The following is a 19,042-nucleotide window of genomic DNA, read 5'->3' on the forward strand; positions in this document are numbered from 1 at the left end:
ACATTGAAATCGAAAAATGTCAAATACCTCTCAGAAGTACGTGTATTATTTCTTCTGGGACATTAGCCCCCCCCCCCCCTCCCACACTTTTTTTTTTGCAAAGTTAGACCTAACCATTAGGCACATAGCATCATAGAGGGTTCAGTCCCCCACCTTTTCTCGCAGGAAAGAAAATTGTTCCAAAATTTACCTTCAGAAGACGGAAATATTGAGATGTTGGAGCCCCCCCCCCCCCCCCCCCCCCGATTAGGAATTTCAAGATTTGGGGGGAAAAATTTGGTAGGTATGAATTTTTTAGGTTCTATAGGTATACTCATACCCCCCCTCCAAGGATTAGGATTTTCCTGATTTTGGGAAATAGGTTTTTTTTTTTGCTTGTAAGGATATCTGAGGATGAGTTTATCCCCCCCCCCCTTTCAATTTGGTTCCGACGCCACTGTACGGTAACATAACCATTAATTTAGCAATATTCTTTCCCCTATATCACAACTGTGCTCTGGAAACGCTGTGTAGCGTCTTTTCATTTTGATACGCGGCTTCGATTTTAATGAAATGTGGATTTTTTATAGGTCAAAATCTTGAACTATCGAAAAGTGTATAAGTTAAAATTCGTAATGCTATGGGAAAAGTTCTCGCACAAACGCAAAAAGTTCTCGGAATTTGTATTAAAAGGAAAACAAATCATTAAAAAAATAAGATTAAGTAAAACGTAAAGTTGTAAAAGCTCGTAAATAAGAAGAATTTTATGTGATTTAGTTCGAAAAAAGCCTATTGTGCAAAAATCGTCCAATGAAAAATTGGCTTACAAGCGCCTGTTTGACGTAGCATGCATGGTTTCTGATTCAAACTGCAATGGAGTAAGAGCCCTGTGTTGTGAATCCTCGTATCTGGACATGTCGGAGTGAACATGTCCCCCAAACCCGTCACAGATGGACACCACTAGGAGGATAATTCGGTCCCCCTCTCTGAAGAGACGTAGTCGCCCCGTCCCCATTAACCAAAGGGTAGGTGAGGCGGGCCCAGGTGAGGTACCGTGCGCTCTCAGTTATTGGACGATTTAACGTGACAAATGTTTACGTTTTGTACTTTGTCGATTTTTTGCTAAAATTTGGGAAAAGGGTTAAGCGCTCATGCAACAGATTTTTGAACAAATTAAATCACGCAGCTGCCTTTTGACCTAAGTGATTTGCTTTGTAACTAACTGGGGGGGGGGGGGGGGGGGGGTTACAAAAAGTTTGCGAATTTAAAACTTTTTGCCGGTAATATAATCTTTTCACTCAATCATGGACGTATATACTCAGTATTTATATACATCCTGAGTCAATATGATTTTTTTTCTCGTTAAAACCATACACACGTTATATTTTAAATACACTATCATATGCAGGTAAGTTATAAAGGTAATGGTACGGTTCTGTGTCAATACACCTGGAGGGGACTCTCTTTATGTTATTATTTTATGGCTTTGTTTTATTGTTTAGAAAACTGAATTTCATTTACACAAATAACGCTTATTTATGATCAGGTTTAGATAAGAGTCAAAGAAGATAATTTTGTACATAAATGTAGACATATTGGATTTGCATGATCAGAGCTTAGAACTTTACAATGATGAATGCAGTAAGGTGACAAATCACATACTTCTTCATTGGAGATCAACCACTTGAAACATTGATCTCAATGTTTTACCCATGTCAATGTAAATAAGAAAGGAAGAACAGAAAAGAAAAAGTTGAACCCTGGCTATTAAATTAATAAGGTTTGAAGATTATCCATGTATTATAGGATGTAGAAGCAGGTGTTTGTTTCTACGTGAATGAAATATGTGTTCAGCATCCTTAAAGTCATGTATCGGGTAACATGTGTCCTGTAAGAACTAGTGAACTGTAAGGTACAACTATTAATAAAAGTTGGACAAACATTTAGCAATTGATATAATTTAGATGCATTGGAATTTAAACTGTACAATGGTACTTTGGGTGGAACCGCAACATATTTCACAAGGTGCTTAAAGTCAGGCTGGGGTCTAGAGGAACAAGAATTTGGGTCCCTGCTCTCGAGCAACATGGTCTATTATCACCTTAATATGAATGGATAATGGCTAGCATTGAATGTATTTAAATAGTTAATGCCTACATTATGTACATCCCGAGTATAGGCTATTTACCCATAGTTATATAAAGTCATTCAGTCCTGACCGCTAATTTATATGTTGTACAAGGGAAGGTAGTAGAGTTAAATGCTTGCAACATTTCTACATCACCAAGCATAATATCATTAATATTTGTATACATTAAATCTATGTACAATTGCTTAAACAAAAAATTGTGCCAACTGAATTTGAGTCTATTTCTTGGAAGAAAAATGGTTAAGTTCAACCAGTATTTTAGAATGGATTATGATTTAAAAAAGAAATTAGATACAGGTTATATAATATCTCTTTAAACGCTATTGAGAAAGTTTACCCTGTGCAAAGAACACATGTTAAATAAAACTTGTGCATTTTTGTGCTATAAACATATATTAAGGTGAATTTCATCCTCTATCAGAAATGTTAATAGAATTGTCGGAATTGATGTGAACTGAGTTTGACAAGCATTACTAATGTGACCCTATGTTAATGTTGTCTTTCCTCTTTTGTCATCCAGATGTTTATCAAATTACACCTTGTCAAGCTTTACAATTATGATCCTTTTTCATTGTTTGTTTCAAAAACTTGAGATCCTTTGAATGTGTTATGTCCTAAATCTTAAGTCAGTGGTAAGCCTATTTTTAGCAAAATTTTCCTCTTTCAATTTCACTGCAACAGTTTTGGTCCCTTTGTTGATGAGTTCACTTGATTTACCTTTCCTATAATTTGTGAATTTTGTGACAGTCCCTCAATCATTACCTACTTCACAGGTAGACCGTCAGTAACTTTTGTGACAGTCCCTTGATTGTATGCACTAGATAAGTGAATTTTGTGACAGGTCCCTGAAATATGGATAACTTTCTGCACATGTGTACAAATCGTAGAGTCACTCTTAATACCTGAAGGGACAGTGTATAGTAAGGTTTGGAGTGGTCCCTACGGTGTGGAGTGGAGGGTTGGTCCAATTAATTAGGGTTAAACATGTTAAACCTGTTTAATATACATTTTGACAACAATGGCCTGTGCCCTAAAGATAAACATGATAGCTAGGCCTGTCCCTTCTGTAGGAAGTTTACGAGCCACGTACATTACTACCAGTGTGTAATACAGGACTCCTGATTCAGGCTGCAACATATAATACTCCAAGTCCAGTTTATCTTCAAAGGATTAAACTGGAGTAGTGATATGTTTTCACCTGGATGATTTTGTGGTGCTATAGGACAGATGTGTATGTGATATAATCAGCGGTATAATTTTACGACCACAGTAACGAGGGAAGTGTCATTCTCATTGTGGGAGTAAGTCTGATATGATAATCAGCTGTTTTGGACAGTGAAACAGGACCCAGAGCTTGCATGTTGATGAAATTTTTATGAATGTAACAGGAATCATGCCTCGTGCTGCACTGCGATCCTCATCAGCTGCTGCACTTCATAAAGTAAGTCAGAGACAAGGATCACCCAAGGTTCATACTCTGTCAAATAAAACTGTTGTCGCTCAATCTCTTCATTTAATTTCCCCCAGGTAATTTAGTCTGAAGTTTAAACACACAGGTTTATCTGATTGTATATTTTCTAGCTTTCATTGGTATTGTTGATTAGTTTAGAAATGAGAATGGCCTTCGCTGAACATAAAACACTTGGGATGGGTCCCATCTCTGGTGTAAAGGCCTGGTTTGTGGACTTGGTGATTAGAAGGACTTTCTGTGTTATATGTACGGTGGATACACAAATAGAGCGGGTGTAGTACAGGGCTATCAATAGCCAGCATGTTTACCTAGGTAGATCTGCCCTCCCATTGATGCACTAAAACAGAATGGACACCTATTGACCTAGTTTTGTTAGTCACCTTGTGATCTGTGTTCTGCCACAGGTATGCAGCTCTGAGGACACAGACTGTGTCTTCTGATGGCTATTTATAGGTCACTCATTATAGCTCTGTCATTTAAATACATCTGATTACACAAAATATTCAGTATAGCAGTTGTCCTGTCATCCTAATTGGACTTGCATTCCTGTATATTAAGAGTTTTCCAGTTCCTATATAATTTTTTTTTAACTTTTCTGTAATATTTGCCAATGAGCTTCAGAGTTATTCAAGCAATAATTTTAACCTTCTTTTTCCTTGTTATATTATTGCTATTGATTTTCTGTGGCAATGTTTCCTTGAATTTTAATGGCCACATAATTTCATAATTTGCCTCAGTATTACCTGAGAGTTTATGCACCTGTACAAGTTGTGTCAGATGTTAGACATCCAATCACTGACTGCCCTGCTGTAGATTATAGAAAGTTGACTCATAGACCCCCTCCATTAGTTCCAGCTATGATAATAGTGTATCTGTTGACAGCACCTTGTCTGTTTCCCCCCCGTCTATGGAGGATCTGGGACAGAACATGTGCTGAGTGTGTTCACCAGATAAAACTCTGTACTCGGTATTTACAGAATCTTCTTCAGATAGAAGGGTGTCAACTTCAGAATCCCAGCTTGCTTTGAGCTTCTCTGTTATCGTTTACCCCCTCCCAGGATTTGCCAATCATTTGATGAGTGCACACTCAGAAATTCTATGTTTCTAAGTAAATGAAAGTCATTCGCTCCAGACTGAGTCCTCCGTGGGTAGTCTCAAGGTGAGACTACGGGTATATGTACTTTAGATGAAGATAACAAGGACAAAGTAAATATGCTGGATTTGAACCAGGATTTTCTTATCACAAGGAATTATTATTACCACTGAATCAGATATTTTTTTAGTCAAATTGATCTTAAATTGTTCGTTTTAGTTATTAATGAATTGGATGATAATCTACTTCTGTATTTGGACCAAAGTTAGGGTTTGGGGATTCTCCATTAGGTTGTCAATCTAACATCAGTCATCCACTGTTCCAAACTTTTTGATTCAGAAAGTAGTTGAATTCCATCACGGTATTCTGTCATGGTCATTAGCATTATTTAAATGAAGATCTAATTTGCCAATGTTGGAATTTGCAGCAACTTCTCTCAGGTTATTGGGTGTACAGTGTAGTTCACTGTGTTCTATAATACATGCGTTCTGTGAATTCATTTTCCTGAGCCTTTAGGGAATCAAAGGGTACTGTAGGGGAGAAAATAATAAAAGGACCTCCCCCCCCCCAATCATTAAAACACCCCACCTCAAATAAAAATGACTTTCAAGCCTATAAATTTACAAAAACATGACTTTGTTAGGATGCTGAATATGGTGAATTCAGTTAATTAGAATGAAGTTTTTATTTGTGATGGAGACTTTGTACATTTCACTTCTATTGATTAACATTCTGTCAGTGATGGTGAGGTGTCCACTGAGTGTAATTAATTAATGCACCCCAACATGGAGGCTTATTTCCCCCACCGTTTGTTTCAGAAACCCTCCCTTAGAGAAGAGGTACAGTACAATGTATTATGTGTTTGCTTTGTCTTAGTTTGATATTTTGTTCACTTTTGGTTTGCTTGTGGATGAAAAAGAAATTTGTTTGTAAATAACGGTTGTTTAACTTAAAAACTGAAAGATATCTGTTGACAGTTCCATGGCTTGATTCATGGTGTACAAACACGTTAATTGATTCAACTTAATGAAAAGAGTTGAATTGCAGAAAAGTTGTTTAGATTGAAATGATTTGGTAAAGAAGTCTTTTATCTGCTGTTTGAAACTTTCAGAAAAAAATACAATTAATATTTCTGTCTTAATAGCTCTGTAATTTAAGTGTGAAAACTTCTGTTGGTTGGAATTATAACGACTCAATGATCAGTTTGAATGTTTTGATGTTGATTCCAATGATAATGTTTTATGTTTATCCACTTACAACCTTGATATTAATGGCCTTGACATTGTGTAAATTTTAACCTTGAGTGAGATTGACCATGACCCTGTGTTATGTTGAATGTGATATTGTATGAATTATTGGAGTGCATCTGTGTAATGTTAAGTTTGATCCAGTAAAATGTTGATAGGACATTTGACTATACTTGACCTTAATTAACACTGTTTGATATCATTTGATGCTGTTTATTGTTGACCAATAATACAGAATGATAGAACTGATGAATTGCAGCTGTCATTGTCGTACCTTTACAGTGTTTTTAATACACAACTTATTTGATTGTGTTCTTCTCTTTACAGGTCAGCCTAGAGCGTGTGATCGGGCTGACGGTCAGTACGAATGCGACCTTGGCCTGTGACCCCAACACTGGAACAATCGCTTATCCTGCAGGGTGTGTATATCTAGCTTGTCCTGGATTCAATACTATGTATATAAACCTACTACAGAGTAGTTATTGATTAATAACATGGTACCGGTAGACAAAATATTTTGATTTTGTTGTGTAAATTTTTTGTCATCAAATTACATATTTCCTAAACATTTCATGGTCGGCAAACAAGTCCTTGATGAATTTTTTTTTATAATAAACATTAAATTTTTGTGGAAAGTAAACCAGTTACCCTTTATGATAAATATCCCATGCATCATAAATTAAATCATATGTTTTTCAATGGGAAGAATTTAACGTTTGAGAAGGCGAAAACATAAAAAAAAAATCTTGCATGAAAATAATATGGCAATAACTAAAGATTGTTTAATAGACATTGAGTTTTACATCGGTAAATAAAAATGCAGGGTTTTGAGTTTCATTTTGTAAGGAAACTTTATCATTGTGATCAGATTCAGAAAGAGAGAGCGTTCCGGTATTGTCAGTGATCGGGAGTTATACCTGGGTGGACAGGTGATGTGTTGTGCTACACGAAACACTACACCCCGTTTTCTTCTGATCTCCTCAAACAGGTTCTTGTAAACTGCAAACCAATAACCTCTGATGAAATTTGACCTGTGTAATACTTATGTGTTTATGTGTGTGAACCACAGTAAACAAGCTTTAATATGGCCTGATTCTTCATAAGTTCTGCCCCACCATGACAGATAAATTCCCATGGAGTTCAGAAAACTGTTGGTCTTCCTGGTGATCAATAAAATTGATTGATTTTTTTGGGTGACCTTCTGTTTGACCTGTACAGGGTGTTGGGGGTGAGTTGAGGATTTGTGTCCTGTGAAGAGGTCTTAGTCGTTGTGACAAGCCCTAACTCACGGTACATGGGCGTCTGTGTGTGACAGATGGCTTGGAAAGTCTGTCTAAAGAGATTACTGGTACATGTATAGCTGGAGCTGTTGTACATACAAGACAAACATTGAGCTGATTTATATAAGTATTTGTGAGTGGTCGAAAGAGAGCAACGAAGTTGACTACCTAGCGAAGTCTTTAGCTCTTATTTGTGATGGAGTAGGGAACTCTGTCTACAGTAGGTTATAGTTGGACTTGTGATGTTCGAAGAAGGTTGAATTAAAACATCATACAAATACAAGACTCTGAACCCCACCATATTAACATAGGTGTTTTCTGAAACAATGATAAACTTCTCAGTGAGACTACAGGGTTGTAAAAAAGCCATCATTTTGATCCTGTAGTGATAATTGTATTGATTGGTGAAAGTAAACTGTCTTATACTGATAGTTACCAGCATATAATTGTATATTAAAAGCACAAGTTTGGGAAGTGGGAAAATGTCTGTGTCAACTATTGCTTGCTTGTTTATTCACCAATAAAACAATGAAGAAGTCAGACAGACAGGTTAGGATAGGAATGAAGTTAATGATGAACACATGGTCAAACATTTCCTGTACACTGTCCACGTGACTAACAGAAATGTGCCGAATCAGCATTTGATGCCCTTTACATATATCATTACAGGCACTCAACACACTCTGATCTATTGATTTGAGAGACAATGTATTTGTTAGGATATACCACATACATGTATAAATTTTCTATAATTTTAATGTCACATATAGGCAGATCTTTGTTCTTTGGGAGGGCTTCATTGGGGTGACTAGCTGTGTTAATACCAGACCGCTCTCTGATAATTGCCAAGTTAGTATATTGTGTACCAAAGGGGTCTGGATCTTTCTATGTGGGACACCTTTGGGTATGACCTTTTTCATACTCTCTGGTTACTGGTGTGATGTATGTGAGGTATTGGGGGACCACCCCAAGCATTATTTGTGTTACTGTAGAGAGGCCATTGAAGAGTAATTGACCTAGTTTGTTTGTTGTCTCTAGGTCCACCCCTGAATCCTGATCTACTTGTGCCGTATTGCCCATTGTCCCATTGTACACACCTGTGCTCTATTACCTGAGTTTGTCTGTAGTCTGTGTATTGAAGGTCTCTTTGCTGGCCTGGTCATTGTTCATGTCATTAGGAGTTTCTGGTTGGCTGAATTCCTCACTGGAATGTTGGTCCTTTATTGTCTAAGTACTTGCCTCATTAGGATAACTCATTGTCACAGATATAAAGATATCACAGTTAGGTCTCTGACACGCATTATTGTAAACCCTGGTGAGATATCTAGTTAGGACCAGTGAATTTTTCAACACTGATGTCTTATGATGAATATTGTTATTTTCAATTTTTGTTGTTGATGATTTGAATTCAATTGAAGAATTTTTTCATAAACGTAAATTTCACCAGTGAGAGGTTTTAAGGACTGGGTGGGTGGGGGAGGGCTCAGATGTAAAGGGTTGGCATTGAAATCTGGTTGTTTATCTATTCACCCCATTTGTTTTGTCCTCTGTTACAATATATTAAGATGTCAAGATTATTCTAGTTACTTGTAATTTGCAAAGAATGTTTGCACAATAAAAGTAACAATAGCTAAAATAACCAGTTAAAGAAACAATTGTATTAGTCAAGGTCATTGCAATTTGTGAATAAAGTATTATGCTCCAAATTAAGATTGAATGAGTTTTTCTTTTTAAAAAAATGGTATCTCTTTTGATTGATTTTAAAATGGCAAATGTTAAGATCATATGTATAGTGTTTACTTAGAATTTAATTGAATAATTTTAAGTTAACATGATGTAAAGCTTGATCTATTCTCATGCTTCAAAAGTAATTTTTTATGCATTTCATTTTTCCTTTATTAGCGAACACTCTATGCATATAAATCATGTTGATATTACTCAGATAAACACTTTATTCTAATGTTTCTTCCATTTAAGATGTGTTGTGGTTTTGTTCAACCCGCGGCGCAACAAGCAGTCTCACATCTTCAACACCTCCAAGAAAACCATCACCTCCCTGGCCTTCTCTCCTGATGGCAAGCAGCTTGTTACTGGGGAGGTAAGTGTAATAGTCATGGACATGTTATACAGGGGAGGTAAGTGTAATAGTCTTGTTACTGGGGAGGTAGGTGTAATAGTCATAGACATGTTATACAGGGGAGGTAAGTGTAATAGTCATAGATGTGTTATACAGGGGAGGTAAGTGTAATAGTCTTGTTACTGGGGAGGTAAGTGTAATAGTCAGACATGTTATACAGGGGAGGTAAGTGTAATAGTCATAGGCGTGTTACAGATTATCGCAAAAACTTAGGGAGAAGGGGTTAATTTTCACTGGAAAGGTTTAGTATTACTGACCATATGTAAATTAATTAAGACAAAATAAAGTACTGGTACTATTTATATGAGTAATTAGTATTGAAGCAAGTTGATTAACTGTGGAATCATCATTGTTTGTGGTGGACCAATGTTCATGGCTTTCTTGGGTAGCTCTTGCCCATATACATCCCCATGAATGTATATACAATCATTTGTTAATATTTATTAAATTAAGTTATCCCAATTACACTACCAACGAAATTACATCCACGAACCAGTAAAATTTTGTCTACCCATGAACATCGACCACCACGAATAAAAATAATTCCACAGTAAGCAATGCGCTCATATTTCAAGTCCTCCTACTTTCTATTGATGGTTTATGATATTGGCCAGTCTGCATAATGACATTGTTGGAGCCAGGGGTTTTGTTTGTGGAAATAGAAAGAACACAAAACCTGTGGCTTGTGACGATTGCATAATGGCTGTTGATTAGATATTACACTTTTCAGATGTATTTTTGAATTTAAACTTTAAACTTTTCCCGCAAAGAGTAAGATAAGTGAAACCAGTCCTTAGAATTTTTTATTTATATAAGTGAGCTACATACTTTTCTTTCTGTGGTAACAGACTGGCCACCAGCCGGCAGTGCGAGTGTGGGATGTGGCGGAGAAAACACAAGTGGCAGAATTCCACGGACACAAGTTCGGAATTGTCTGTGTTGTAAGTACTTATATTTCATCACAAACTTCAATCCGGTTTCTTGTTATATTATGAAATCATAAAAAAGTACCAGTAATTAATATTCAATGGAGAAGTAAATGATTGTGACTTGAATGGTTGTTGTGTACTATAATGTTTGTTTACAAATAGTTATAATGAATGTATTGTAGAAATTTTCCCCCTCCCTGAAGCACCTGGTGTCCGTGGGATCCCAGCATGATATGATGGTCAATGTATGGAACTGGAAAACAGGCACCAAAGTAGCATCTAACAAAATCAGTAGTAAGGTGGGTCACCGACATTCTTACTTCTGCCAGCTCAGAGTTTAATAAAAATGGTTTCAGTTCAGAGCTTGTTTGAAGGCTTTGGTAGAACTGGGGAGGAAGAACTAGACTCTTTTGCAGAGAAAGCAAGAGAAGTAACTCGTGCTCAAAAATACATTTTGGCTGGAAAAGAAAGTATTAGCTGGTCATAAGATAAAGTTATGGTTGGTCATTAAATAAAGTTTTTGTTTTTGCAGCTGACCATGACTTTTCCTCCATTGTAGGTTAACTCCATTGCTTTCTCTAAAGATGGTTCCATGTTTGTCACAGTTGGAAATCGTCATGTCAAATTCTGGTATTTGGAGAGCAGTAAAACAAAGGTATGTCATTGTCTGAAATTTCCTCCATAACTCAAGAATAATACAACTGAAAACAAAACTCCTCTTTTAATTACCTTGTAGTAGTCTGTTTTAAAAATAGTTTTATTTTCATTTCTCTTTAGATAAATGAGACTGTGCCTCTCCAAGGAAGGAATGGTATTCTAGGAGACCACAAAAATAACTACTTCTCTGATGTTGCCTGTGGAAAGGCAGTGTATGCTATCACACAGACCGGGCTACTGTGTCAGTTCAACGACAAACGTCAACTTGACAAGTGGGTGGAGCTACGGGTAAGTCAGGAGTTCAGTCCAATCAACATGTAATCACCAAACTCCCTCATCTGTATTTTGCTAATTAATTATATTCGGAATAGGTTGAGGGAAGTAGCAAAAATGTAGTAAATGTTTAGACTGTTTTACATGATATATGTGGAAATGTTGATGTGGGATGTTGTTTTCTGAAGAGAATCGCAGAGAGTGACTACAAAGTGAGTAGCTGAGTTGTCTTTCACTTTGTCACTAATGCCTGGAGTGAAGTGGGTGTTTGTCTGTTTGATCTATCATGGTTTGCAGTCCAATACAATAAGACTTTTCTGATTTCCCTTGTAAAATTTTGAATTATTAAGGAATTTGAACAGGTTTTTAGTGAAGCTCAAGATCCTTAAAGGTTTGTATTTAGAATTCCTCAAATGACGGTTTTTGTTGCCTGCTATTAATTATGATTATCATCCTTTGCCATTGCAGACCACCAATGCTACATGTGTTTCGGCTGGAGAGGACAACATATTTATTGGCTGTGCCAATGGTGTTGTCCGGATTTTCGATGCTGTTAATCTTAATTATGTGGCCACAATGCCCCGCCCCCATCAGCTGGGGGTGGATGTGGCCTCAGCTCTCAGTCCCAGGTAATTAGGCCAAATCAAACAAATTCTGCTGATTGAAACTAGACCAGAAATATGCACAGTGTCTGTAGGATTAGAATATGTGTATTTGTTGGAAAATTGAAATTCATTGATAAGTATGTTTGGCAGTCAGCTGATCTTGTGTAATTCTTGATTAATGAAAGCTTTGTATGATTGACAGTCAGCTGATCTTGTGTATTTGTTGATTAATGATAGCTTTGTATGTTTGACAGTCAGCTGATCTCCCAGACTGAGGATGCCAAATTCCCTGACACAGTGGCTGTTAGCTACAACGACTTCCATAAAAAGGTACCAAGAAATAAACTAATTAAGAATTACTGATATGTTGTCAAGGATGGGAGTACATGTAATAATTGGATGTGCGTTGACTTCATTCTGTATCTATTTAGTTATTTTCTTGTTAACAGCTATGGATATCAGGAAATGATATATTAACTGTGCATATCATCATGTGATGATTTTTAAATAATCATTGATGACTTGTATTTTAAATGTTGATTTATATTCAGTATGGTAAAAAAATATCTATGAGTATTGTTATCTTCTTGTCTAAACAGAAACTGATGAAAATGCTGTGTGTTGTGTAGAGATTGTAGGATGTCGTGGTTTGTGTTGTAGGTGACATGTATATACAACGACCACAGTCTGTATGTGTGGGACGTCCATGATGTGAGGAAAGTCGGCAAATCATGGTCCTTCCTGTACCACAGCAGCTGTGTCTGGGGCCTGGAGGTGTGTGAAAAACCCTCTCTCTCTTTCATCAACTTTTATATAAGTGTACTGATAATTTTATTGTTCTTAAAATGTAGGAGTTGAATCTTATATTGAAATACTGAAATAGTCTTGTATAGAAATTTGTATTCTTTCTGCATAAGAAATCTATATGTCAATTGTAGCCACAGTTAGATATATGCTTGTACATGTATTTGTATGAGTTGTCTGTCTTTGTAGGTGAATCCAGCCACAACAGAAGAAATGAACCCCATTCTGCCGTCCGATTCATTCATGACGTGTTCCTCTGACGACACCATTCGGATTTGGAATCTAGATCCTCACATGGTGGAAACTGAGAGTTCTAAAAGGAATGTGTACTCTAATGTAAGAACCTCTCACAGAATTTACTCAAGTAGATATACCTAGTAATTACAATGATCATACATCAAGTTCTCTTGCCTAAAGTTTAAGTTTCATCACACTGAATGATTTGTTGCTACTCAGACCTACTGTTCTGATGTTGTTTTTCTTTTATAGGAATTACTGAAGGTGATCTATGTAGATCCTTCCTTGACCTGTCTGAAAGATGTCAATTACAACCCAGGTGTGTAACAAACTGATAGAATCTTAAAATACCTTTACTTTGAGAATAAATATTCTGGTTTTATTCCTCAATGTTTTCCATTACCAATTTCACAGCTGGAGGTACAGACAAAACAGATACAAACTATGATGGCAAGAATGGAATTAGGTCGATTGGGATCAGTCCAGACGGACGGCACTTGGCCTCTGGGGACAGGATTGGGAACGTCAGGTATATGTAGTGGTGAAAAGAATCGTATGAGTGGACTCTGTTCTTGAATTGAAAATAGACAATCAGGCTTGCATGAGCCCCAGGAAATCCCCAATAAAGGAGATTTGGGAATATTCTGAACATAGTATAGAAAACTATAGGTGTTAACCTAATGATTGATTTTTTCAGGGTTCATGACTTAATCAACATGCAAGAGATTATGAAGATAGAGGCTCATGACCAGGAAATTCTTTGTGTTCAATACTCAGATTTAAATACAGGTAAGACATTCTGCTTGATATTCTACTCAAAGAGTAGAAATTGGAAAATCATATTACATATGTTTATTGATTTGATCATAGTTTTAAAAGACTTTGTTAAAAAATAACATCCATCATCATTCTATTGTGAAGTTTAATCCAAATAATAAGTGGAAAAAATAAAAATAAAAAGAATTCCAACAGTTCCTTATGCTTCTTTATAAAAACTTTGGAACAACGAATTTTCGATCATTTATTGATATTTTCTATTAGACGTGACTCAATAAAGCCGATAACTGATGTTTACTGATGTTTCTGTCTCAGGTCCGCAGCTGCTGGCGTCCTCCAGTCGTGACCGCCTGATCCATGTCTTCGACGTGGAGCAACGCTACGGTTTACTGCAGACCCTGGACGATCATTCCAGTTCAGTTACCGCCATAAAGTTCACGGAGAATGACGGACAAATCAAAATGCTCAGCTCCAGCGCAGACAAGTCCGTTCTGTTTCGTAATGCACAAATGGTAAGCTGTTCACACATATATCAGAACCATTTGAAATGCAAATTGTAATCGGTTCATACTTGCACCAGAACCATTACTCACTAGATCTTGTAAACACATTTTTATGCCTTATTCATAGAAATTTTTTTTATTACTGATTGAATTTTTTTTTCCCTATTTTTGTTTAAGTTTATTTTTTTTGGTCACATGAGATGACCCATAAAATCATTTCCATCTGGTTTTGTAGACTCCAACATTCCAGTTTGTTCTAGCTAACCAGCATGTTGTAGGAAATAACAGCTTATATGACATGGACATTGAACCTTCCCAAAGGTTCTTAGCGACTGCATGTCAGGACAGAAACATTAGGTAACGCCAAAAGTCAGCTAAGGGCAGTAACTCCTGACTACTTCTTTTCCATTCACATTTAGAAAAGCTTGCCATAATTGTAGAAATATTATTTGAAAACAGTTTTTTAGTTGTTTGATCAACAGAAATTAGATTGCTTGAAATAATTTTAAATGCTATTGCATGTATTTATATTTTGCACTGTTACAGAATCTACAATATTAAATCTGCCAAGCAGAAGCAGTGTTACAAGGGAGCTGTGGGAGACAGTGGAGTCCTCCTCAAGCTCCAGCTAGACCCATCCGGTCAGTTTGCCGTCACAAGCTGTACCGACAAAAGTCTTGCCCTGCTCGACTTTAAAACCGGCGACTTGCTGGCCACCATGTTTGGTCACTCAGAGCTGGCTACGGGGGTCAAGTTCATGCCCGACCTGAAGAGGCTCGTGTCTGTGTCCAGTGATGGCTGTATCTTTGTCTGGAGGCTGCCCCCGGAGCTGACCGAATCCATGAAGGGAAGGCTTGAGGAGATGGGGAAACTTCCAATGGAGGCGGTCAATGGGGACATCAATAGGTGGGTAGGGGGTGTGTGGACTTAGGGTAGGGGTCAGGGGTAACAAAGCTTAATAGTTGCTTACACATGTCACTTATCATGTAGGAAACCCAATAACTATGATGAGGCACTTGGAAGAGCTCCGCTGTTTCCAAATGAAGAGGTGATAAAAACACCGACCAAGATACTGGAGGAATTACAGAAAAAGAGAGAAAAAGAACAACCAGACTTTAGATACAGTATAGGACCACTACCCAACTGGGCCAAAGCTAAGGTGAGAAAAACTGATAGATACAGTATAAGCTAACTTGTCATTAATGTTTAGAGGGTTCTTAAAAGTATTACTTGCCAAAGCATTTTTGAAAATATGAAAGTTTTTTTTCAGATGGGAGAAAATAGTAATGGACAACAGAAAGTGGACAACAAGCCACAGCCCCGAGGCCGATGGGCGAGGCGTATAGATAGTGGGGAGGACCTGAGTCAGCTGGAAATAGCTGAGAGCAGAGATGGTGAGTGTACTCCAGATGCCATTACTGATCAGTAACCACTGTATGTCATGTTAAATTATTGCTGCACCAGTCAGCTTGGCACAAAGTATCCTGAGGTAAAGGATGTGTTAAAATAAAGGGTCACACCCTTCTCAAAGGAGGGGGGGGGATAAAACCCCATGAAAAAATTCTTCTAAGTAATAGAAATACAAATATTTACAGCAATTTTTGTTTTGAATTATATTCTTTTTAAACCTTCATATCCCTGACCAATAGTGCGGCACCTAGGATGTGCAATTCACTGAAAAGTTATACAAAAAAATTAGGGAAAAATCTTTACAAATCCTCACATATGCCTCAATTTGTTAAACTATTATGAAAGCTTTCCTTTCTGATACACAGTAGATGTTAATATTTTCATAGCTTCATTCATACTAAGAATATGTAGGATCAACTCTTTAAATATTTCGGCAATATCTTTTTTATTTTTATATATATATATATATATATATATATATATATATATATATATATATATATATATATATATATATTTCAAACTGAGAATGTTTACCCTTTATAACTAGGGATAAAAAGGTTAACTTTAGAACTGTTAATTCTGTGAGTAATGTTGCAAATGGGGCTCTCGATTGCAGGAAAGGTTGACCAAATTAACTGGTTTTAAGACATACAGCCTAATCACAGACATAAATCTCTTTCTATGAAAGGGAATTGAATTATGTCTCCCCTTTCAAAGGGGAGACATATTGTTTTTGTCGACTTTCTTCTTCTTATTCTTCTTCTTCTTCATCCAAATTTGTCCAGGCCGTAACTTAAATACCCTTTGACATTAAGACTTCAAACTTGGAACATAGGTAGATGGTATTGAGAAGGAGTGCACGCCACCAAAAGTTTTGACCTTGACCTATTTTGTTCTTCAAGGTCAAGCTTTTCATAAAAAATATTGTCCGGACCATAACACAAGACTCCTTTTACATACAGACTTTTAACTTGTATCATAGATAGATGGTATATAACCTAGTTGAACTCATGGTCAAATTAAGAAAAAGATAAAAAAAATTTTGTCTGGGTCTGGGTAACATATAGCTGACATCATTCTTTTTTTAATTGTTAAATTTGCCCCATATTACAATCCTTGGGGAGAAGGGGAGACATCATCTTCGCTAGCCAAGGGTTTTCAGTCCACTTTGCTCCCCATAAACCCTTGGCGGATTTCATTACGAAAACTCGGTGACAAGCTTCGCTTTATGATTGGCTGCAGCTGCGAGTAGCTGATCCAATCGCAGAGCTTGTAAATATAAACTTTAAACGATAAACGAAAACACATGTGTGATCTTTGGTAAAACATTCAATGCTTTTTACAAGTTCTCGAGTACAGTGCCTCCCTAAAGCGGTCTAACCAGATCGCTTTAAAAACCTATATATTTTACTGGGATTTAACATAGTTCTACAAAATTGTCAAGGCTCGCGTGATAGCATGGGAAGACATGGCGAATGTAGAAGTTGCCTAACCTGTTAGTATATATACGTTCCTGCTTATGGTTATTGCTTTTAAAGATTCAATGAGCTGCGTTTTATTTAATTTCTTTGTTCCGCAATATTCACGACAACGATACCTGGTTTTATGGCATGAATCGGCGACTTTTTCACTCCCGTTACAGGTCCTTACAAAACACTATGAATAAAACATCCCGTGCTTTCCCTAGGTTATAACTTAATTCGTATTTAATAACATCGTTAATTATGTTCCAATACTCGGTAATGAACATTTTTCTAAGTTGTATTAATGCCATGATGTTTATATAACCCGTTGTTTAATTCGATGAAAATGTAAATATGCAAGGGGTACAACTCAAGTTGCTCGCTAGATAGCGCCACCATATCACCGAGTTTTCGTAATGAAATCCGCCAAGGGTTTATGGGGAACAAAGTGGACCGAAAACCCTTGGCTAGCGAAGATGGGGAGACATGTGTTTTTTGTAAAAAAAACAATACCCACTAGTTTAGAACTGTGATCTTCTAAAATTTGATTCCTTAAACAACTTTTATTGTTTTATATTATTGAATAAAATGGTATGATTACTGTTCACTGCCATTTAAGGAGACTGATGGTCAACAAATTAACCATTAGATCATCATTCAATTTTGACATATGATATTTAGTTGAACTTGGATATCTTGAACACTGATACCTTGATTACAATGGATATGTCGAAGTGATTTGCAAGTCCCAACCACTTATTTTATACTCGATATCTGGAATAAAATCTCAAAATGTTTGAATAGTCCTGTCTACTTCAAGATAACAGAGTTTGACCGTATGATCTGATAATTGTGGTCATTAACTAACAGTAAAGAAATATCCAAATATTTAAGATGGTATGGGACATCTGTCAATATTAATGTGGATTAAAGTGCATTATGATTAAAATACTGTCATCGATTAAGAATTTTCAAATTTTACAATATTTCACCAAAAAATATGTTTATTTAAAAAATTTTGGTAAGGTAAAAATTTTGAAATCCCCAGCGGAATTCAAACTCATGACTTAAGATTCATAGTGAAACCTCTAATCCACTGCGCTACGCTGCTACTTGTTGACATTTATGGGAAAGAAACTATAAAATTAACCCTGTAACTACCAGAGATTTAAGAATTTTTATTAAAAACTGACAACTAATTTTCAAGTCAAAATTTTGATATTTTCTAGCAACTTTTACATAATATAACATATATATATAGATATATATATATTCTGAAAGTTAAAATGTTAAAGTATCAAATTATGCAAAGTAACGCGACATATCTGTTGCCATAGCAACTATATACGTGCTTAAATAGAAACGAAGGTTATTTTTCTCACTTTTGTTCATATAAAGTATACAAATTGCAAAATAACTTTAATAAAGTAGGAAATTTTAATTATACCCTGTTTACATGAGTCAGTTTAGATTTTTGCTAAGACAACTTCAATCTGGTACATATGTACCGGTAATACTTTAATTCCAACACCCCCCTTGCATCTTTTTTGAGCTATGAAATGAAATGAGGATTATGCCTAGTTAAATAAATGTATGATGTCATCTTCTGAACGAAAGACACCTGTATAACACTCAGTTTAGACAGAATATATGTGGTAACAATCTGACAGTCATATTCCCCATTGAAATGTGGTTCTGTGTTATGTCATAATCTACAAGTTAACTCTGTATATGCTGATAATCCAATCAGGGCTAAGGTTTAACGGGATAATTAACCTGACGATAGTCCCTCTCCCCAGTGATTAGTGGATTAGTTATGTATTACCCTCCGATTATATTTGTATTGTTTATTTGTCAACAGCTGTACAGCTCATAGACATATACAATTAATATACACATGTTACAATTATAAGACTTTGAATCTGATTAATACATGACTTGTCATATTTTGGTGTTTTTATTATGTGAAGTTGCAAAGAAACAATTCACTGGTCTAGCTTTTAGTTCCTCATACAAAAAAGAGAT

At 36.3% G+C, this 19,042-nt stretch overlaps 1 protein-coding gene across 6 annotated transcripts in view; it reads left to right on the top strand.

Annotated features, from left to right (window-relative positions):
• Positions 1-810: 810 nt before the first annotated feature.
• The window catches only part of LOC128175793 (mitogen-activated protein kinase-binding protein 1-like), a 33,343-nt gene continuing 15,111 nt past the window's right edge, over positions 811-19,042 (top strand). For 2 of the 6 annotated variants that reach the window (XM_052841631.1, XM_052841636.1), the window contains exons 1-21: positions 811-1,004; positions 5,511-5,531; positions 6,267-6,358; positions 9,197-9,317; positions 10,205-10,297; positions 10,468-10,584; positions 10,845-10,940; positions 11,063-11,230; positions 11,404-11,427; positions 11,684-11,844; positions 12,075-12,150; positions 12,481-12,594; positions 12,814-12,960; positions 13,114-13,180; positions 13,276-13,390; positions 13,559-13,650; positions 13,954-14,150; positions 14,377-14,498; positions 14,688-15,047; positions 15,132-15,300; positions 15,412-15,535. In XM_052841631.1, the coding sequence (XP_052697591.1) occupies positions 930-1,004; positions 5,511-5,531; positions 6,267-6,358; positions 9,197-9,317; positions 10,205-10,297; positions 10,468-10,584; positions 10,845-10,940; positions 11,063-11,230; positions 11,404-11,427; positions 11,684-11,844; positions 12,075-12,150; positions 12,481-12,594; positions 12,814-12,960; positions 13,114-13,180; positions 13,276-13,390; positions 13,559-13,650; positions 13,954-14,150; positions 14,377-14,498; positions 14,688-15,047; positions 15,132-15,300; positions 15,412-15,535 (2,551 nt within the window). In that variant the 5' untranslated portion in view covers positions 811-929. Of the gene's footprint in view, positions 1,005-1,253; positions 3,570-5,510; positions 5,532-6,266; positions 6,359-9,196; positions 9,318-10,204; positions 10,298-10,467; positions 10,585-10,844; positions 10,941-11,062; positions 11,231-11,403; positions 11,428-11,683; positions 11,845-12,074; positions 12,151-12,480; positions 12,595-12,813; positions 12,961-13,113; positions 13,181-13,275; positions 13,391-13,558; positions 13,651-13,953; positions 14,151-14,376; positions 14,499-14,687; positions 15,048-15,131; positions 15,301-15,411; positions 15,536-19,042 lie in introns of those variants that run through there. The other 4 variants (XM_052841637.1, XM_052841633.1, XM_052841632.1 and 1 more) reach the window with 4 other exon arrangements.

This window comes from Crassostrea angulata, chromosome 3 (genome assembly GCF_025612915.1).
Source record: "Crassostrea angulata isolate pt1a10 chromosome 3, ASM2561291v2, whole genome shotgun sequence".
NCBI lineage: Eukaryota > Metazoa > Mollusca > Bivalvia > Ostreida > Ostreidae > Magallana > Magallana angulata.